The sequence below is a fragment of the Amblyraja radiata genome, chromosome 35 (genome assembly GCF_010909765.2).
Source record: "Amblyraja radiata isolate CabotCenter1 chromosome 35, sAmbRad1.1.pri, whole genome shotgun sequence".
NCBI classification, from domain to species: Eukaryota; Metazoa; Chordata; class Chondrichthyes; order Rajiformes; family Rajidae; genus Amblyraja; species Amblyraja radiata.
The window spans coordinates 5,544,755-5,567,441 of record NC_045990.1 but is presented as its reverse complement, the minus strand read 5'-3'; the positions used below and the strand labels follow the sequence as shown (position 1 = coordinate 5,567,441).

The window sequence follows — 22,687 nt, the reverse complement described above, 5'->3', positions numbered from 1 at the left end:
TGGCATAGATTCGATGGGCTGAACGGCCTAATTCTGCTCCTAGATTCAGATTCAGATTCAAATTTTATTGTCATTGTGCAGTGTACAGTACAGAGACAACAAAATGCAGTTAGCATCTCCCTAGAAGAGCGAACATAGAATATGAGCAATAAATATATTTATGTACACACAGTCGACGTATGACGTATGAACATGAACTTATGACCAATCCCTTTGGTCCGCAATATCTGTGCCAAACAGGTTCCCAAATAAACTAACCTCCTCTGCCCCAAGGGATTGGACAGTCTTTTTCTTCTTTTCACTTTTAATTTAATTTTAATTTCAAGTTTTCAAGAGAGAGTTAGGGCTAAAGGAATCAAGGGATATGGGGAAAAAGCAGGAACATGGTACTGATTTTAGATGATCAGCCATGATCATATTGAATGGCGCTGCTGGCTTGAAGGGCCGAATGGCCTACTCCTGCACCTATTTTCTATGTCTATGTTTCTATGTTTCTATTTCTAAGTTTTCATGTACTTTGAGTGTTATGACTTTTTTTTTAATTAATTGTATTTTAACTTGTATTTTAACTTGTATTTTAACTTGTTAAGTATGGAAGCCATTTGAGGAAATGTGTGGTGTTATGTCTGTCTTGAAGCTGTCGTGGCACTGTAATTTCCTGTAAAGGATTATTAAAGGTATAATCAATCAATCAATCAATCAATCAATCAATGACTGTTGGCAGAAATGTCCCGCGAGTTCTATCGTATAAGATCTTTCTATCGTGTCTTGTGTGACTACAGGCTCCACACTAGCAAAACACACTTAACTCTGGTTCACATCTTTCAGGTTTCAACACATCTCGCAGTCCATCGCAGTGTTGGACCTACGAACCCCCTACCCGGATCTCTCAGTACATGCGGAACACAGAGTCGCTGATGAAAGTTCTCAACGCCCGCTTAAAAGTCGCGGAGAAGCAGTCGAACCTGATGAACAAAAACTTCCAGGTATGTGGGCAAGTAGAAACATAGAAAATAGGTGCGGGACTAGGCCATTTGGCCCTTCGAGCCAGCACCGCCATTCAATATGATCATGGCTGATCATCCAGAATCAGTACCCCGTTCCTGCTTTCTCCCCATGTCCCTTGATTCCGTTAACCCTAAGAGCTAAATCTAAATCTCTCTTGAATACATCCAGTGAATTGGCCTCCACTGCCTTCGGCGGCAGAGAATTCCACAGATTCACAACTCTCTGGGTGAAAACCTTTTTCCTCATCTCAGTCCTAAATGGTCTATCGCTTATTCTTAAACTGTGACCCCTGGTTCTGGACTCCCCCAACATGGGGATTATTTTGCCTGCATCTAACCTATCCAATCCCTTCAGAATTTAATATGTTTCTATAAGAATCCCTCTCATCCTTCTAAATTCCAGTGAATACAAGCCCTGTCTGACAGCACCCATGGTCAGGATCGAACCCTGGACTCTGCCGCTGTGAGGCAGCAACTCTACCACTGCACCACCATGCTGCCCTAAATCGTCAGCACATACTCGACGTACCAAGGATTTGCTTCCATACATTTGCCTCCATGAGTTTATCCAAAGTAATAATAATAATAATGGATGGGATTTTATATAGCGCCTTTCTAATACTCAAGGCGCTTTACAGCGCATTATTCATTCACTCCTCAGTCACACTCGGTGGTGGTAAGCTACTTCTGTAGCCACAGCTGCCCTGGGGCAGACTGACGGAAGCGTGGCTGCCAATCTGCGCCTACGGGCCCTCCGACCACCACCAATCACTCACACACATTCACACACATTCACACACAGGCAAAGGTGGGTGAAGTGTCTTGCCCAAGGACACAACGACAGTATGCACTCCAAGCGGGATTCGAACCGGCTACCTTCCGGTTGCCAGCCGAACACTTAGCCCATTGTGCCATCTGTCGTCCCAAAGTAGTCAGAGTCATAATTATACAGCATGGAAACAGGCCCTTCAGCCCAACTTGCCCATGCCAACCAACATGCCCATCCACACTAGTCCCACTTGCCTGCGACAGCCCATATCCCTCTAATCCTGTCATAGAAACATTGAAAATAGGTGCAGGAGGAGGCCATTCGGCCCTTCGAGCCAGCACCGCCATTTATTGTGATCATGGCTGATCATCCCCAATCAATAACCCGTGAACATGTCCCAAGCATGTACTTGTCCAAATGTGTCATAACTGTTGTGATAGTCCCTGCCTCAACTACCTCCTCTGGCAGCTCGTTCCACGCACCCACCACCCATTGTGTATAAACAATTGCCCCACAGGTTCCTATTATATAAGATCATAAGACCATGTGATAGGAGTAGAATTAGGCCATTCGGCCCATCAAGTCCACTCTGCCATTCAATCTCTTCCTCCTAACCCCATTCTCCTGCCTTCTCCCCATAACCCCTGACACCCGCACTAATCAAGAATCTATCTATCTCTGCCTTAAATATATCCACTGTCTCTGCCTCCACAGCCTTCTGTGGAATAGAATTCCATTTGAAAGAATCACCATCCTCTGACGAAAGAAATTCCTCCTCATCTTCTTCCTTAAAGAACGTCCTTTAAGTCTGAGGCTAGTCCTAGACTCTCCCCCCTCAATCCCCCTCTCCCCCTCACCGTAAACGTATGCCCTCTGGTTCTCGATTCCCCTACTCTGGTGTAAAAGTCTCTATGCGTGCACCCTACCCGTCCCCTCTGTTGCTCGAGAGTATGGTAGCATTGTTGTTGGGTTAGCAGTTTCACCTCCAAAGGCCTTGATCCAGAAGCGTACATATAAATCTCCCCACGGAATTTAAATTCAATTAATTAAGTAACTTTGAAATTAAGTTCAAGCAATCAATTAAATCAGTAAAGGTGATTATGAAATTATTCGACTGCTGTTAAAATCCCATCTGGTTTATTAAAGTCTGCTGCCCTTCCACTGACAGGGAACTATAATTGCCCCAGCTATGTATGAGTTGCTGTTAACTGTCTGCAATGCCTTAGGCTTGAGTGTGAATTGGAGCAGGGTTGTATAACCTGCCACCTCTGCAACCCACTGATGCATAAACTTTAAAGAAAAGCCAATCTGGTATGGTATGGCACCTTATCTGCTCCATGTACCGAGGTTCAATTAAATTTGCTTTTGTATACACTTCAGTACAAGTATCACGATACATTAGCACTTAAATACATATTAGATAAGTATTTCAGATACAGCACATAGACACAAGAAGCTGGAGTGAAGGGCTTGTCCCACTTGGGTGTCATTTGCGTGTCATGCAGGTAGCGCGCATTGTACATCCCAAAATCCTGGGGCGCCGCGGGCGACCGTGCGCCACTGCCTACGTCACCACGCACCATACGCACGTAATGCGCACCATGCACGCATCATGTGCAGGTCGTACGTCGTGACGCGTAAGTGACGCGCAAATGACGCCCATGTGGGACAGGTCCTTAACTCAGCAGACCTGACAGCATCTCTGGATAGGTGACATTTCAGGTCAAAACCCTTCTTCAGACTCGACCCGAAACATCACCTATTCTTCAGCTCCTAACACCCCTTGTCTAAAATCACCTCCATAGGCAGATGGGTGTTAGGCCGTTAAAAGTCTCCGTGGGATTACCAATTTACCTCCTTCCTTGAATCGGTGAATTGCATTCTATTCTTAATGTAGAGACAAGGAACTGCAGATGCAGGTTTACGCAAAAGGGTCCAAAGTGCTGGAGTAATTCAGTGGTTCAGGCAGAATCTCTGGGGAAAAGAAACATAGAAACATAGAAAATAGGTGCAGGAGTAGGCCATTCGGCCCTTCGAGCCTGCACCGCCATTCAATATGATCATGGCTGATCATCCAACTCAGTATCCTGTACCTACCTTCTCTCCATACCCCCTGATACCTTTAGCTACAAGGGCCACATCTAAATCCCTCTTAAATATAGCCAATGAACTGGCCTCAACTACTTTCTGTGGCAGAGAATTCCAGAGATTCACCACTCTCTGTGTGAAAAATGTTTTTCTCATCTCGGATCTAAAAGATTTCCCCCTAAGAAATAGGTGATGTTTCGGGTCAGAACCCACATTCCAAATTCAGAGGGGTTCCCACCCAAAACGTCACCCATTCCTGCTCTCCAGAGATGCTGTCTGACCCGCTGAGTTACTCCAACATTTTGTGCCTATCTTCGCTGTAAACCAGCACCTACAGTTCCTTCCTACGCCTTGTGAATTAGAGATAGAGTTGTTGGAATACAAGGTTAAGGACAGAATCTGTCTGCTGTTTGTAAGATTCAAGAAGCCAACAGATTGGATGGATAAGTAAGTAAGTAAGTTTATTGGCCAAGTATTCACATACAAAAAATTTGCCTTGGTGCTCTGCCCACAAGTAACAACATGACAAACATCAACAGTCAGGCCTGCAGAAGGGTCTCGACCCGAAACGTCACCCATTCCTTCTCTCCAGAGATGCTGCCTGTTCCGCTGAGTTACTCCAGCATTTAGTGTCTATCTTCGGTTTAAACCAGCATCTGCAGTTCCTTCCTACACATCAGATACAGAACGTGTATTGTAGTGGGGTGAGTGGGGAATAAATACTGACCTTGCCCCCATTGCTAGCATGGAAAAAATTAATTTGATAGATGGATTTCATCTATCCGAATGATTAACTCCATTTTAAACATCAATGTCAACATCCATTAGCATATATAGAAATATATGGCCAATTAATTCTTTACCGCTCGTAAAGAACACATAATGACGCTAAGCATTTTTATGTTTAGTGCAAAGATTTTTTTAAATTTGATTAGATTTCAGGATTTGTCCGTTGAAATCAAATTCCCTTTATTCCTTTCCCGCCGTGGCCTATTCTGCAAAAGCTGTGCGGGTTACTGAAAACACAAGCATCTTAAGTTGGAGAGGGTGCGGAGGGAGATGGGTTACGGGGATGTTACTGGGACTCCAGGGCCTGAGCTACAGGGAGTGAAAAAGCTACTTTCTTAACTACTAAACCAGGTTCGCTTCTTAATAAACAGACACCACACAAACTGTTTGGTAGACCAGTTCAAAACTTTACTTATTATCGGCCGATGGAAGGGAGGGAGAATTCCAGTCAAGTGACCAATACAGACACTTGACCGTCCTCCGTCCACTACCCTGAACAACAGAATTACATTGCCTTAAATAGGGTTTTTTTGTCCCTTTAGCACATTTCACAGACATTAGTCATGGTCAGAGGTACAGGAAAAGGTTTCCACAGAATGCATCACATCAAAGGCCTTTTGTTTACATAGTACAAGATAACATTGGCCATTTGGTTTACGACATTTTAACTTTCTACTTCCCTGGTTCCTCTCTCGTCCTTCATAAACATTGGCCATTTGGATAATGCCATTTTATCTTCACAGAGATCACCCTAGCTCTTTCGCTGCTTCCTCTCTGTCATTTGGTCCCTCATAAACATTGGCCATTTGGTTTATGGCATCTTACTTCACAGATATGACTAGCTGTTTCTCTCTTCCTTTCTCGCCTCCTCCCCCATAACATTGGCCATTTGGTTTACGGCATCTTACTTCAAAGAGATCTCTCTAGCTTCTCCTCTCTGCTTGTCACTTGGGAGACAATGTTATAGGATTTATTATCTCACACACCGCAACCTGAGGCAAGCCTAATTTGAGACTAAATATAAGCTGTAAGCTAGCCCAGAAGCCAATTTAATATCTTCTTATATTTTTAACTAAAATTCGGCTTCATCAGGAGAGGTTGAGCAGGCCAGATCTTTATTCCTTGGAGCGCAGGAAGAAGAGGGGTGATCTTATAGAGGTGTACAAAATCATGACAGGACGAGTCTTTTACCCAGAGTAGGGGAATCAAGCAGCAGAGGACATAAGTTTAAGGTGAGAGGGGAAAGATTTATCAGGAACCTGAGGAGCAACTTTTTCACACAGAGGGTGTATGGGACAAGCTGCCAGAGGAAGTAGTTGAAGCAAGTACAATACCTACATGTAAAATACATTTGGACAGGTACATGGATAGGAAAGGCTAAATGCCCTGTCCCACGGTACGAGTTCATTCCAAGAGTTCTCCCAAGTTTACTCGGGGATTTACGGTAATGGCCACTCGTCGGTACTCGAGGCTCTCGTGGACATTTTTCAACATGTTGAAAAATCTTCACGAGTCTTCCCGTGCTTACCTGCCGTTAGCGAGTCTTCCCGAGTACCTGCCGTTAGCGCTAAGAGACGTCCCCGAGCTCCGACGTACCCGCTACGTTCATTCTCCGTGCTTACCACGAGTTTGATTAATTTTAAACTCGGGAGAGCTCTTGGAATGAACTCGTACCGTGGGACAGGGCTTTTAGACAGACATAGGCCAAACATGGGCAAGTGGGATTAATGTAGATGGAGAATCTTGGGCAAACTGGTCCTAAAGCCCTGTTTCTGTGTCTTATAACGCTATGACTTCATGTTGAAATGTTTCTGTTTAGTTTATTTTGGAAAAACAGCGCGGAAACAGGCCCATCGGCCCACTGAGCCCATGCTGACCAGCGGTGCCCACACACTAACACTATCCTACACGCACCAGGGATGATTTGCAATTATACCAAGCCAATTAGCCTACAAACCTATACGTCTTTGGAGTGTACAAGGAAACCGGAGCTCCCGGTGAAAACCCACGCAGGTCATGGGGAAAATGTATAAACTCCGTACAGACAGCACCCGTAGTCAGGATTGAACCTGGGTAACTGGCACTGTGAGGCAGCAACTCTACCGGCTAAACATGTGTGCATGGTTTTTTCCGTCTGTCTTTCTGCACTTGTCAACCTGCACAGATATCTCTCTCTAGCTTTTCCTCGATAATAAAGTTCTTATCCTTGATCTGAAGTGCCCATAAGGCTTCTAGAAATCCTCTCTGGGGGACCAGGGGGTTTTCTCAGTAGCTGTAACTCTATATTCTGCACTCGTGTTCATTTTTTCTTTTGCAATACTTGATGTACGAGTTCATGTATGGTTCGCGTTGGTCTGGATAACACGCAGAAACAAAGTTTTTCCACTGTATCTCGGTACACATGACAATGGCAAACTAATACCAAATATTGGTAGGTATTCCAATCCCAAATCCAATACAAATTAACAGGAGGTTTTAGCAGGTAGACAAAAATGCTGGAGAAACTCAGCAGGTGAGGCAGCATCTATGGAGCGAAGGAAATAGGCAACATTTTGGGTCGAAACCCTTCTTCAGACCCGAAACGTTGCCTATTTCCTTCGCTCCATAGAAGCTGCCTCACCTGCTGAGTTCCTCCAGCATTTTTGTCTACCTTCAATTACCCAGCATCTGCAGTTCCTTCTTAAACAGGAGATTTTAGAGATGAGAAAAGGCTTCTCTTCCAATGACTGCAATGTTGCGATACATCCCTGAGATCTATATGCAGTATCTACATTTTTTCTTTTGCCCTTCCATTCCCTCTATTCCCCGCATATCCATGGAGCTATCTAAAAGCCTTTTAAATTCCGCTCTGCAATAGATCGGGTAGATGCACAGAGTTTCTTGCCCAGAGTAGGGTAATCGAGGACAAGAAACATAGAAACATAGAAGTTAGGTGCAGGAGTAGGCCATTCGGCCCTTCGAGCCTGCACCGCCATTCAATATGATCATGGCTGATCATCCAACTCAGTATCCCGTACCTGCCTTCTCTCCATACCCTCTGATCCCCTTAGCCACAAGGGCCACATCTAACTCCCTCTTAAATATAGCCAATGAACTGGCCTCGACTACCCTCTGTGGCAGGGAGTTCCAGAGATTCACCACTCTCTGTGTGAAAAAAGTTCTTCTCATCTCGGTTTTAAAGGATTTCCCCCTTATCCTTAAGCTGTGACCCCTTGTCCTGGACTTCCCCAACATCGGGAGCAATCTTCCTGCATCTAGCCTGTCCAACCCCTTAAGAATTTTGTAAGTTTCTATAAGATCCCCTCTCAATCTCCTAAATTCTAGAGTATAAACCAAGTCTATCCAGTCTTTCTTCATAAGACAGTCCTGACATCCCAGGAATCAGTCTGGTGAACCTTCTCTGCACTCCCTCTATGGCAATAATGTCCTTCCTCAGATTTGGAGACCAAAACTGTACGCAATACTCCAGGTGTGGTCTCACCAAGACCCTGTACAACTGCAGTAGAACCTCCCTGCTCCTATACTCAAATCCTTTTGCTATGAAAGCTAACATACCATTCGCTTTCTTCACTGCCTGCTGCACCTGCATGCCCACTTTCAATGACTGGTGTACCATGACACCCAGGTCTCGCTGCATCTCCCCTTTTCCTAGTCGGCCACCATTTAAGAGGTTTAAGGTGAAGGGAAAAAGATTTAATAGGGATCTGAGGGGTATTTTTTCCATACAGAGCGTTGGGTGTGGCAGGTGAGACAGAAACTAGAGAAATGGCTCTCAGTCTGAAGAAGGGTCTCGACATGAAACGTCACCCATTAATTCTCCCCAGAGATGCTGCCTGAGTTACTCCAGCATTTAGTGTCTACTTTCGGTGTAAACCAGCTTCTGCAGTTCCTTCCTACACATGTTCTCCAGAGATGCTGCCTGTCCCGCTGAGTTAATCCAGCATTCTGAGTCTATCTTCGATGTAAACCAGCATCTGCAGTTCCTTCCTACGCATTATGCCCGTATATAGTCTGTTTTCTTTCAGTGATGCTGGCAGAGTGAGACATTGTCTGTGTAAAGGCCCTGTCCCACATTCCCGAGTTACTCACGAACTCTCCCGAGTTTTCCCCTTGATTCGAACTCGGGGAATGTCGGTAGCGAGTCCGTATGAGCCCGTAGATGTTTCGTAGCGGCTGGTAATGCTAGCCGTAGGAACTCGGGGCATCAGGTAAGTCGGGACGTTTTTTCAACAAGTTGAAAAATGTCCACGCGTAAAAAAAATAGCCCCGCGTACCTACAGCTGGCTATTACCGTAATTCTCCGAGTTCGAATCAAGGGGAAAACTCGGGAAAATTCGTGAGTAAATGGGACAGGGCCTTTAGGGGGGAGAAGAGGAGAAGACAGTGGCTGGTCGACGAGATGCTCACAACAAAATATATTGTCGGAAAGAATAATTTATTGGTGTTCCTAAATCATCCGTTGCTTTTTAGAGTCTGTGCCGTGTAAAACCAGGTACATATTAATGCATTGGTTCAGGTCAGCAGGCTGATAGTATGTTCTCCTTCACGTCTGTTCCGATAAATTAATTCAGCTTGCAATAATTAGAATCAACGTCCAAGCACAAGAAGCATGTTTAATATTGAGTGTCATTCAGGGGTCTTGGGAATATTTTTGTATTTTAAGGCAAGATATCTTGAATATCACATGAAAAACTTAATGTCAGGAAGATTGATGTTGCTTATGCTGATTCATAAATTAGGTTCCAACCAAGCAAAGCTTTTCAATTTGGGTATGGATAAAGTGTCGGATTAAATTAGCATATACAAATTGTATCTTGTTTCCTGAAAGGTGTATAAGCAGGAACAATGGGGAAACCTGTTATCATAAGGCAGCTGACATTAGGATGAACCGGAGATGGTTTTCACTGTTTCACAGTGAGGAGGGTTTAGTCTTTGAAGTGGCCTCTTGTCGATGTACATTGGGAGGTTACAGACATGACTATGGACCATGAATGGGTTTACATGCCAATGTTAAGTTTGTCACAGTGAATCAGTGTTTTCCCATCTCATTTAAGGCTTGGTTGCTTCTGTTTAGAAAGTTGTGGTTTCAAGACAAACTTAATATAGGACATCTTCCTCACAGCCATCAGGCTATTAAACTTGCCAACAAACAGACTCTGAATTATAACAGCCTATTGTACTTTATCTGTTTATTTATATGTGTGTATATACATGGTTTATGCTATATGGTCACACTGATGTGTTCTGTATTTTTTATGCTTACAATATTCTGTTGTGCTGAAGCAAAGCAAGAATTTCATTGTCCTATCTGGGACACATGACAATAAACTCTCTTGACTTGATGATAAGATTCAGGAGTCTTGGATTCGAAGATAGACACAAATTGCTGGAGTGACTCAGGCAGCATCTGTGAATGGAAGGAATGGGTGTAAGTTTTCGGGCCGAGAATTTAAGAATAACGAGTAAGCCATTTAGAACGGAGACGAGGAAACACTTTTTCTCACACAGAGTGGTGAGTCTGTGGAATTCTCTGCCTCAGAGGGCGGTGGAGGCAGGTTCTCTGGATGCTTTCAAGAGAGAGCTAGATAGGGCTCTTAAAAATAGCGGAGTCAGGGGATATGGGGAGAAGGCAGGAACGGGGTACTGATTTGGGATTTCAGCCATGATCACATTGAATGGCGGTGCTGGCTCGAAGGGCCAAATGGCCTACTCCTGCACCTATTGTCTATTGTCTATTGAGACCCTTCTTCAGAATGGCTTGGATTCAATGGGCCGAATGTCCTACTCATACATCTTATATTCTCATATCATAAAGCACACGTCATTGATTGCAAGATGCTTTGGAAAGTCTCGAAGTTGCACAACTAATTGAGAAACAGCTTTTACAGGCGGTGAAAGCCAATGGGTGATTCATGGGCACCAATAAATTATTATTTTCGACAATATCTTTTGTTGTGACCATCTCCGTCGACCAGCCACCGTCCTCTCCCCTTCTCTCCTCTTACACCTTCTCCACCATAGACGATGTCTCACACAGCCAACATCATTGCAACAAAGCAGACTATGTGAGGCATAGAGCTAAAAATGCGATCCAGATGCGAAAAGTGCGAGTCTGGTGCGAAAAGTGCGAGTCTGGAGTAACTCAGCGGGACAGGCAGCATCACCGGAGAGAAGGAATGGGTGATGTTTCGGGTCGAGACCCTTCTTCAGGCATAATGTGTAGGGAGGAACTATGCTTCTATTTCCTTTGCTGCTCAGCATTGAAAGGTTCTCAGTCTCGGTCTGAGAAACTGCCCACGAGCCAAGATCGCCCCGCCAATGGAGGACTCGAGGCCCCCGACCACGGGAGAACAAAGAAGGGTGGAGATTGAACTTTTTTTCGCCTTCCATCACAGTGAGGAATGTGGAGGAGTCACTGTGGTGGATGTTTATGTTAAAATGTATATTGTGTGTCTTGTTGCCTTTTGTTGGTGTGACCGTAAGGCAAATTAAATCTCTCGTATGTTGCAAAATATACTTGGCTAATAGGCCAAAGGTCAAAAGGTCAAAAACTTTATTTGCCATTTGTGCTTACACACATAGGAACTCTTGTGCGGCTATTCAGAGAGTCAAGTCAAGTCAAGTTAAAAATTAAAATTAAAAATTAAAAAAATTAAAAAGACACACAGAAGACACATAATCCATAAAAAAACACATACCACTCCAGAAATAAAAAAAGAAAATGCCTAAAACCCTATACAAAGGTGAAAGTGAGAGCATTGTAACTTACACAAACCCTATATCAGGGCATCAGTTCATTTTGTTTTGTTTTGGCCAAGAGTCTCACTGTTGCAGGGAAGAAGCTCTTAAAAAAGCGTGTTCTATTTGTGGCGATACTGTCCGCTCGTCTGTGCCTAAAGTATTATTATGATTAAGATGGCAGACAAAAATGCTGGAGAAACTCAGCGGGTGAGGCAGCATCTATGTAGTGAAGGAATAGGTGACGTTTTGGGTTGAGACCCTTCTTCAGACTGATGTGGGGGGGGCAGGAGACCCCTTCCACCCCTGCAACGGACTGTTCCAGCTGCTACGGTCAGGCAAACGCCTCCGTTGCCATGCTGTGAGAACGGAGAGGTTGAGAAGGAGTTTCTTCCCAGAGACCGTTAGGACTATAAACTCCTACCTCACCAGGGACCAACTTTACTGAACCACTCTACTGCTTTTTTTAAATTGCTGGGTTTTTTCCCTTTTTCCTACCGCCCACAATATTTAATATGTAAAAGAATATGTGATTCTGTTCCATTGTGTTTGTAGTTTGTTTGTTTGTCTTTTTGCACAAAGTCCGCGAGCATTGCCACTTTTCATTTCACTGCACATCTGGTGTGTGTATGTGACGAATAAACTTGGCTTGACTTGACTTGGAAGAAGGTTATGATTGAGATTGTGATTATTGCGTTTGGCGGGAACAAATTATGCCTTTGAGACGATTTGCCTTTTTACCGTCAGGACCTGAAGGCGAAGATGAACGAATTGCTGCCGCTGATGCCAGTGGTGGAGCAGTACCGGTCCGATGCACGGCTGATTCTCCGATTGAAGGAAGAGGTTCGGAATCTGTCGGTCGTACTGCTGGGGATACAGGAGGAGATGGGCGCCTATGACTACGAGGAGCTCCTACAGAGGGTCATGCACCTCGAGCGGAGACTACACGCATGCATGCAGAAACTGGGTAACTCACGGCTGCCCTCCCATCCTCACCACTGCCTTGTACACTTACATAGAAACATAGAAACGTAGAAAATAGGTGCAGGAGTACAGTAGGCAGAATGGCCTCTTAAAGGTAGCGGAGTCAGGGGATATGGGGAGAAGGCAGGAACGGGGTACTGATTGGGGATGATCAGCCTTGGTCACATTGAATGGTGGTGCTGGCTCGAAGGGCCGAATGGCCTACTCCCGCACCTATTGTCTATTGTCTATTGTAATTTACAGGTTGGGATGTTTACATTGCCCTCCAAACATGCGGGTGAGTGGTAGACAATAGACAATAGACAATAGGCAATAGGTGCAGGAGTAGGCCATTCGGCCCTTCGAGCCAGCACCACCATTCAATGTGATCAAGGCTGATCATCCCCAATCAGTACCCCGTTCCTGCCTTCCTCCCATATCCCCTGACTCCGCTACCTTTAAGAGCCCTATCTAGCTCTCTCTTGAAAGTATCCAGAGAACCGGCCTCTGAGGCAGAGAATTCCACAGACTCACAACTCTCTGTGAGAAAAGGTGTTTCCTCGTCTCCGTTCTAAATGGCCGACCCCTTATTCTTAAACTGTGTGTGGCCCCTGGTTCTGGACTCCCCCAACATCGGGAACCATGTTTCCTGCCTCTAGCGTGTCCAAGCCCTTAACAATCGTATATGTTTCAATAAGATATCCTCTCATCCTTCTAAACTCCAGAGTGTACAAGCCCAGCCGCTCCATTCTCTCAGCATATGACAGTGCCGCCGTTCTGGGAATTAACCTGGTGAACCTACGCTGCACTCCCTCAATATCAAGAGGGGAGGGAATCAGTGAGGGAATTTGTTTTAGTTTTAGAGATCCAGCGCGGAAACAGGCCACGGTGGGGCAGAGGTGGAGCTCTCTCTGCTACCTAACCCTTGACTCCCCTTTGAATGGAGAATATGAATGGTGTATTTAATCCGGCCTCCATTCCTCCCGATCATTTCAGACCCTTTTTTTTCTGAAGCTTTGTACCAAAGAAGAGTTTCGCGTTAACATTTGGCGGCCCAGTTCCATCGCTCTCTCTTTTCTTCTTCATCCGTCCAGGTTGTGGCAAGTTGACCGGAATCAGTAACCCGTCCACCATTCGGGCGTCGGGATCCCGGTTTGGCGCCTGGATGACCGACTCACTGTCTTCTAGTGCTGAGAATAAGGTAGGTGGACTCTCGGACGGAGGGTTGGAAGGAGAACCAGTGCCGGGTGGCTTGGGTGGGACGTTGTAAGCACGAGTCTCGCCATGCAGTTGGCAAGTCCACTCGATCAGGCCCGAACCAAGATGGTCGTTCAGGAGATGCAATGCCAACAGGTGGACAACCAAAGGGTGTGAACATTGAATCCTCCAGTTTTAGGTAACCTCAATAAACCTGCCGCCCTTTCTCTCCCATACGCCCCCTTTTTCTATCACCCTTCCTCCCCTCAGTCTCACCTAGACTCACACCATCTCTCCCTTCCCCTTACCCCCACCCCTCCCTACTTTCCTCCCTCTGGAATCTTACTTTGCAACACTCACACCTTCTGCTCTTATCTCTGGCCTTTATCCCCCACATCTGCCTTCTCCTGAATCCACCTATTAATCACCACATTATCTACTGTCCATCCCACCTTCTAGCTTTCTTCTTCCCCGCTCCCCCCCCCAATCCCGAAAATCAGTCTGTGGACGGGTCCGAGCCGAAACGTAACCTACCCATGTTCTCCAGAGATGGTGATTTCCTTTTTTGTATTGACCAGACTTTGCACTATGCTCAACACAATGAATGGCGGTGCTGGCTCGCAGGGCTGAATGGCCTCCACCTGCACCTATTTTCTATGTTTCTATGTTTCCATTCTATGACACCCGAACTGATCAAGAATCTATCTATCTCCGCCTTAGAGTCCTACTTAGAGTTCTGCGAAACGTGAAAGCTCTCATCATCCGTGCTAATTCTCAGGAAATAAAACTATTTCATATTGGACCGCGTATTAATCTTGTGGTGTTAGAAGTGTCATTCATTACTGTGAAGCAGCCAAACACATCTATTATTCATTATCTTTCAAGATAGTTTCCTTGGTTGCAAATGTGTTCGGCATTCACAGCAAAACTCCTTGGTAATTAATTTGGCCATTTCTCATGACACGGAGACAGATCACGTTTAAACCAAGGGATTAATGGATTGTTGTTACATATCCCACATCAGTGATGGTAATGGTGAATGATGCCACTGGTACTAAGTCAATGACTAATTTAACCTTTCCTTCCTGACATTAATTAATGGCACACTGTTTCACACTCATATTTATGAACATGCTCACTGGAACTTTGCAGTTGAAGGGCTAAGTGGTTTGAGTGACGTTGACTAAAGAGGCACGGGAGGGGTAATTTTACCCCCCCCCCCCTAATGGAGGGGGCAACACTCCTAGTGCGGCACGGTGGCACAGCAGTAGAGTTGCTGCCTTAAGGGCCTGTCCCACTTTCACGACCTAATTCACAACCTCTGCCGAGTTTGCCTTTGACTCATACTCGGAGCATGGTCGTCACGAGGTCGTAGGTAGGTCGTAGCAGTCCGTGATGCTAGTCGTAGGTACTCGTGGCATCAAGTAGGTCGGGGCGTTTTTTCTAACCTGATGAAAAATGTCCATGAGTAAAAAAGGTCGTGAATTAGGTCATGAAAGTGGGACTGGCCCTTTACAACACCGAAGACCCGGGTTTGACCCCGACTACTGGTGCTGTCTGTACGGAGTTTCTACGTTCTCCCCGTGACCTGCGTGGGTTTTCTCCGGGTGCTCCGGTTTCCTCCCACACTCCAAAGACGTACAGCTTTGTCGGTTTGTTGGCTTGGTATAAATGTATAAATGTATAATTGTCCCCTAGTCTGCGTAGGATAGTGTTAATGTGCGGGGATCGCTGGTAGGCGCGGACTCGGTGGGCCACAGAGCCTGTGCCCACGTTGTATCTCTAAACAAAACTAAACTAGTGGATTCAACTGTTGTGCAAAAGTATCAGAGTGGTACTTATGGATCTGTATTCTTTGGAGGTGAGAAGAACGCAGGTTGATCTTACTATAACGGACCCATGACAGGCCGATAGACAATAGACAATAGGGGCAGGAGGAGGCCATTCAGCCCTTCGAGCCAGCACCACCATTCAATGTGATCATGGCTGATCATCCCCAATCAGTACCCCGTTCCTGCCTTCTCCCCATATCCCCTGACTCCGCTATATTTAAGAGCTCTATCTAGCTCTCTCTTGAAAGTATCCAGAGAACCTGCCTCCACCGCCCTCTGAGGCAGAGAATTCCACAGACTCATCACTCTCTGTGAGAAAAAGTGTTTCCTCGTCTCCGTTCTAAATGGCTTACTCCTTATTCTTAAACTGTGGCCCCTAGTCTGGACTCCCCCAACATCGGGAACATGTTTCCTGCCTCTAGCGTGTCCAAACCCTTAACAATCTTATATGTTTCAATGAGATGCCCTCTCATCCTTCTAAACTCCAGAGTGTACAAGCCCAGCCGCTCCATTCTCTCAGCATATGACAGTCCCGCCATCCCGGGAATTAACCTTGTAAACCTACGCTGCACTCCCTCAATAGCAAGAAGGTCCTTCCTCAAATTAGAGGACCAAAACTGCACACAATACTCCAGGTGTGGTCTCACTAGGGCTCTGTACAACTGCAGAAAACTAAGGCCTAGTTTTAGGTTAGAGATGCAGTGCGGACACCTGCTGAGTTACTCCAGGTTTTCGTGTCTGTTTTTGGCTTAGAGTTAGGGTTGGGGCTTACAGGCAGGGTTATGCCACTCTCTGTAAATGAATGCATTTGGCTCCTCCATAAATCTGTATGACACATCTCAGGGCAGTAGATTAATACGTAGCACTGTGCAAAATAATTATGCATCCTGAACATCTCTACAGGGGTCCGACCTTACAAACCCCATTGTTGATTTATAACCTCCCCGATGACCTGCACTCCACTGGTTACACTCTAGCTGTCTACCGACTATATCATTTGCATTTTATCGGGATGCATCACAGCACGGTTTGGGAACAGCTCCATCCAAGACCGCAAGAAATTGCAGCGAATTGTGGAAGCAGCCCCGACCATCATACAAACCAACCTCCCTTCTATCGACTCCATCTACACCTCACGCTGCCTCGGCAAGGCCAGCAGCATCATCAAGGACCAGTCGCACCCTGGCCACTCCCTCTTCTCCCCTCTCCCATCGGGCAAAAGGTACAGAAGTGTGAAAACGCACACCTCCAGATTCAGGGACAGTTTCTTCCCAGCTGTTATCAGGCAACTGAACCATCCTACCACAACCAGAGAGCTGTCCTGAACTACCATCTACCTCTTTGGTGACCCTCGGACTATCTTTGATCCAACTTTGCTGGTTTTACCTTGCATCAAACATCATTCCCTTATCATGTATCTGTACACTGTAAATGGATCAATTGTAATCGTGTACAGGAAGGAACTGCAGATGCTGGTTTACACTGAAGATAGACACAAAATGCTGGAGTAACTCAGCGGGACAGGCAGCATCTCTGGAGAGAAGGAATTTTGGGTCGAGACCCATCTTCAGACTGAGCATCAAGGGAGAGGGAGATATGGATAAGGAGTCATGTATAGTCTTTCCGCTGACTGGTTAGCACGCAACACAAGCTTTTCACTGTACCTCGGTACACGTGACAATAAACTAAACTGAACTGTACTGTAATTTTGGTACCCAGCTATGAGTGAACTAAGTAGTTGCAATTTCATAACAAATTTAATATGAAGGAGGATTGGTGTAAATGAGATAATGGAGCAAATTCCTCAGGTCAACTCAGGATTATCTTCAAGTGCACAAGTTCGGTGAGGTACAGCGATGAAAATCGTGCTTGTAGCAGCAACTAGCTCGGCAAGTATCTGAAATTATGCGGCACGGTGGCGCAGTGGGTACAGCCGCTGCCTCGTAGCGCTGGAGACCCGGGTTCAATCCTGGCCTCGGATGCTGAGTGTGTGGAGTTTGCACGTTCTCCCTGTAACCTTGTGGGTCTCCTCCGGGTGCTCCGGTCTCCTCGCACATCCAAAAGACGGTGCGGTTCTGTGCAGTAGCTAATTGGCCTCTGTAAATTGCCCCGACAGTGTAGGGAGTGGATGAGAAAGTGGGATAGCACAGAACTAGTGCGTTTGTCGGTGGGCCGAAGGGCCTGTTTCCTGGCTGTATCTCTAAACCAAACAGTGTATATCAGACAATAGAATAGGAAGAACCTGCTACATGGATAGCACGGTGGCAGAGTTGGTAGATCTGTTCCCTCACAGCACCAGAGACCCGGGATCGATGCTGGCTCTGGATGCTGTCTGTGTGGAGTTTGCATGTTCTCCCTGTACCCGTATGGGCTTGCCTATAATTCCTCCGGGCTCTCCAGTTTCCTCCCCCATCCAAAAGAAGTGCGGCTTTGTAGCCTCTGTAAATTGCCCCTAGTTTGTGTAGGGAGTGGATGAGAAAGCAGGATAATACAGAACTCGTGTGAAGGGGTGATCGATGGTCGGCACGGACCCAGTGGGCCGAAGGGCCTGTTTTCATGCTGTATCCTTTCATCAATCAAAAAGCCTACATACTTCAAAAAAAGGTAAACATATTTAATTGGTTGCAAAAAAAAGGTATTAGTCAATGCATCTTAAGCAACCAATCACTTAGATCTTAAAATGAAGGGCATGTTGGGCTGATTAGTCAGACTTGGGCCTGATTAAGCATCAGAATCAGCTTGGGGAATTAATTAGAGCTGGTTCTTCAACACAGCATGGATTATCACAGTGAAGGCAGGAGGGCTTTGAACCTCGATGGATTTGCCTGAGAGCTCCTTTGTTTACATTTGTGATCTGAGCCACTGACTGCTTGGCAGGCTTTGTACAATTACCGGGTTGGAACATAGAACGCAGATCAGGAACAGGCCCTTCGGCCCACAATGCCCCCTGCTAAACTAATCCCCTCTGCCTGTGTGTTTAGTTTGATTCGGTTTAGAGATACAGCGCGGAAACAGGCCCTTCGGCCCACGCCGACCAGCGATCCCCGCACATTAATCCCCTTGATTCATATCCCTTCATTCCCTGCATGTTATTCATTAGAACGGTGGCGTAGCGGTAGAGTTGCTGCCTCACAGCGCCAGAGACACAGGTTCAATCCTGACTACGGTGCTGTCTGTACGGAGTTTGTACGTTCTCCCCGGGACCACGTGGGTTTTCTCCAGGCGCTCCGGTTTCCCCCCACACTCCAAAGACGTGCAGTTTTGTGAGTTAATTGGCTTGGACAAATTGTAAATTGCCCCTAGTGTGTGTAGGATAGTGTTAGTGTGCGGGGATCGCTGGTTGGCAAGGCCTCTGGGCTGAAGGTTCTGTTTCCGCGCTGTATCTCTAAACTAAACTGAACTGAACCAGAACACAAAGTGCTGGAGTAACTCAGCGAGTCAGACATCGTCTTACAGGTTTATATTTATTATTCGTCATGTGTACCGAGATACAGTCAAAAAGCTTTTGTGTGGGTTCGATCCAATCAAATCAGATAATATTGTAGATGCAAGAAACTGCAGATGCCGGTTTACAAAAAAAAAAGTCGCAAAGTGTTGGAGTAACTCGGTGGGCCAAGCAGCATCTCTAGAGAATATCGGTCAATGATTTTTCAGATCCGTACCCTGCTTGTAGAGTCTGAAGTAGGGTCCTGATCCGAAACATAAGTCTGGTGAAAGGTCGTAATCCAAAATGTCACCTATCCATGCTCTCCAGAGAGGCTGCCTGGCCCGCTGAGTCACTGCAGCAGCACTGTGTGGCTTTTACTTCTGTGAATCAAAGGTAGACACAAAATGCTGGAGTAACTCAACAGGTCAGGCAGAATCTCTGGAGAGAAGGAATGGGTGACGTTTCGGGGTTGAGACCCTTCTTCAGATCAGTCAGATGATCTTCAGATAAACACACAGATCAGATGAGTTGGATGATCAGCCATGATCTTCAGATCAGTCACCCATTATACAATGGTATACAGACACACTGATCAGTTCTGTATTCATGCCTTCTATATATTGTTGTGCTGAAGCAAAGCAAGAATTTCATTGTCCTATCTGGGACACATGGCAATAAACTCTCTTGAATCTTGAATTCCTTCTCTCCAGAGATGCTGCCGGTCCCGCTGAGTGTCCCCAGCATTGCCTACCTTGCTTCCCCAGTGTCTACCTTCGATTTAAACCAGCACCTGCAGTTCCTTCCTACACAGTAAATGAGAGATTGTTTTCTCTGGACGGCTGTGAGGAGGAATCGATTGCTCTTCAGAACTGTGACAAGATGTGGGATCGACATTGGAATCAAAGAAAATATTGACAGTTTTGATGGCGTTGGTCTTCAAAGCGAGGGTCCAGATCGTGTTGTCGATGTCTGTTTAAAAAAGGAGCAAAGTCCTAGACTTCCACATGTGCAGCAACTGATGCAGAAATCCAGAACTTAACAATGGAGCTGTGGCGTTGCACTTTTTCCCTACTCTCCTCATCTGACACCCATTTGTCTGCGTGTCAAGTCATTTTGTCATTCACCCTTCTGCCAAACAACCCACCCCCATCCCCATCCCCATCTCCACCCCCCTCACCTGTAGCCACCCATCACTCAGCGGGTCAGGCAGCATCTGTGGAGAGAACATGCAGGCACCATTTCAGCTCGGGAAAGGACTCAGTGCTGGAGTTAAGGGCCAGTCCCACTTTCACGACCTAATTCACAACCTTTTTTACTCGTGGACATTTTTCGTCAGGCTAGGAAAACGCCCCGACCTACTTTATGCCACTAGTACCCACGACTAGCATCACGACCTACCTACGACCTCGTGACGACCATGCTACGAGTATGAGTCAAGGACAAACTCGGCAGAGGTGGTGAAAGAGGTCGGACAGGCCTGTTGCGTACCTGGCTAACCTGTCCCCCCCTCTTGTTCCCCATCTCTGGTACATGGAGGTACCTGCCCTGAGATTGTGCACCTGCCTAACCTGCCTTCTTGTTTCCGCACCTGTGATACATATATGGTTAAACTCAGCGGGTGCAGCAGCATCTATGGAGCGAAGGAAATAGGCAACGTTTCGGGCCAAAACCCTTCAAGGGTTTCGGGCCGAAACGTTGCCTATTTCCTTCGCTCCATAGATGCTGCTGCACCCGCTGAGTTTCTCCAGCACTTTTGTCTACCTTCGATTTTCCAGCATCTGCAGTTCCTTCTTAAAAACCTATATGGTCACCCATCCTGTTGTACACCTGTCTAACCTGTCCCCCTTGTTTCTCAGCTGTGGTACATATATGGTTACCTACCTGGGATGGCAGGACTTTCATATGAAGAAAGACTGGATAGACTCGGCTTGTACTCGCTAGAATTTAGAAGATTGAGGGGGGATCTTATAGAAGCTTACAAAATTCTTAAGGGGTTGGACAGGCTAGATGCAGGAAGATTGTTCCCGATGTTGGGGAAGTCCAGAACAAGGGGTCACACAGTTTAAGGATAAGGGGGAAATCTTTTAGGACCGAGATGAGGAAAACATTTTTCACACAGAGAGTGGTGAATCTCTGGAATTCTCTGCCACAGAAGGTAGTTGAGGCCACAGTTCATTGGTTATATTTAAGAGGGAGTTAGATGTGGCCCTTGTGGCTAAAGGGATCAGGGGGTATGGAGAGAAGGCAGGTACAGGATACTGAGTTGGATGATCAGCCATGATCATATCGAATGGCGGTGCAGGCTCGAATGGCCTACTCCTGCACCTATTTTCTATGTTTCTATGTACCTTGTTGTACACCTGTCTAACCTGTTTTCTTGTTTCCGCACCTGTGGTAAATATTCGGTTACCTACCTTGTTGTGCACCTGTCTAACCTGTCCCCCTTGTTTCTCACCTGTGGTACATATTCGGTTGCCTACCTTGTTGTACACCTGTCTAACCTGTCCCCCTCGTTTCCCCAGCTCTGGTACATGGATGGTTACCTACCTTGTTGTACACCTGTCTAACCTGTCCCCCTTGTTTCCCCAGCTCTGGTACATGGATGGTTACCTGAATGGCCGGACAGTCCGGGAGTTCCGCTCCTTCAACGACTTTGTCAAGGGGCAGAAGTTTGTCATCTACCGCCTGCCGCACCCGTGGGCGGGCACGGGCCACGTGGTGTACAACGGATCGCTCTACTACAACAAGTACCAGAGCAACATCATCGTCAAGTACAACTTCCGCTCGCGCAGCGTGCTGCTCCAGCGCAGCTTGGACGGGGCAGGCTACAACAACACCTACCCCTACTCCTGGGGCGGCTTCTCCGACATCGACCTGATGGTGGACGAGAGCGGCCTGTGGAGTGTGTACACCACCAACCAGAACGCCGGCAACATCATCCTCAGCCGGCTGGACCCCCAGACGCTGGAGATCCTCCAGAGCTGGGACACGGGCTACCCCAAGCGGAGCGCGGGCGAATCCTTCGTCATCTGCGGCACTCTCTACATCACAAACTCACACCTTGCCGGAGCCAAGATCTACTTTGCGTACTACACCAACACGTCGAGCTACGAGTACACCGACATACCCTTCCACAACCAGTACTCGCACATATCCATGCTGGACTACAACCCCAGGGACAGGGCGCTCTACACATGGAATAATGGCCATCAGGTTCTCTACAATGTCACACTCTTCCATGTTGTAAAGACATCAGGTGAATTATAAAGTCACTGGACAATCCCTTTTTACATTTAAACACATCATTATTTAATGGACAAAAGACTGTTTGGTGTGAGTGCGCATGGTTCCTTTGTGTTTCTGAAAAAATAAAGTTTCACTTTGAAAAGCTCAAGTCTGCTTGTATGTCATTGGAGACTTTAACCATAGATACCCCCAGCCATGTAAGTCTATCGGTGATAGACAATAGACAATAGTCAGAGTGCGGTGAATCTGTGGAATTCATTGTCACAGATGGTGTGGAAACCAAGTCAGTGGATATCTTTGGTAGACAATAGACAATAGGTGCAGGAGTAGGCCATTCGGCCCTTCAAGCCAGCAGCGCCATTCAATGTGATCATGGCTGATCATCCCCAATCAGTTCCTGCCTTCTCCCCATATCCCCTGACTCCGCTACCTTTAAGAGCCCTATCCAGCTCTCTCTTGAAATATCGCCATCTTTTGTTTGGTCTCCCCCATTTTGATCTAGCATAGAACATAGAACAGTACAGCATAGGAACTGGCCCATCGGCCCACAATGTTTGTGCTGGACAAGTTAGGGCTTTATTCTTTGGAGCGCAGAAGGTTAAGGGGGGACTTGATAGAGGTCTTTAAAATG

General features: G+C 46.3%; 1 protein-coding gene across 1 annotated transcript in view; it reads left to right on the top strand.

Moving 5' to 3' along the window:
- olfm2 (olfactomedin 2) overlaps positions 1–22,204 on the top strand; it is a 132,345-nt gene extending 110,141 nt beyond the window's left edge. Inside the window, 5 exon segments of the mRNA XM_033050881.1 lie at positions 837–877; positions 879–986; positions 12,139–12,358; positions 13,449–13,555; positions 21,400–22,204. Coding sequence (XP_032906772.1) covers positions 837–877; positions 879–986; positions 12,139–12,358; positions 13,449–13,555; positions 21,400–22,077 — 1,154 coding nt within the window. The 3' untranslated portion in view covers positions 22,078–22,204.
- Positions 22,205–22,687: the final 483 nt, after the last annotated feature.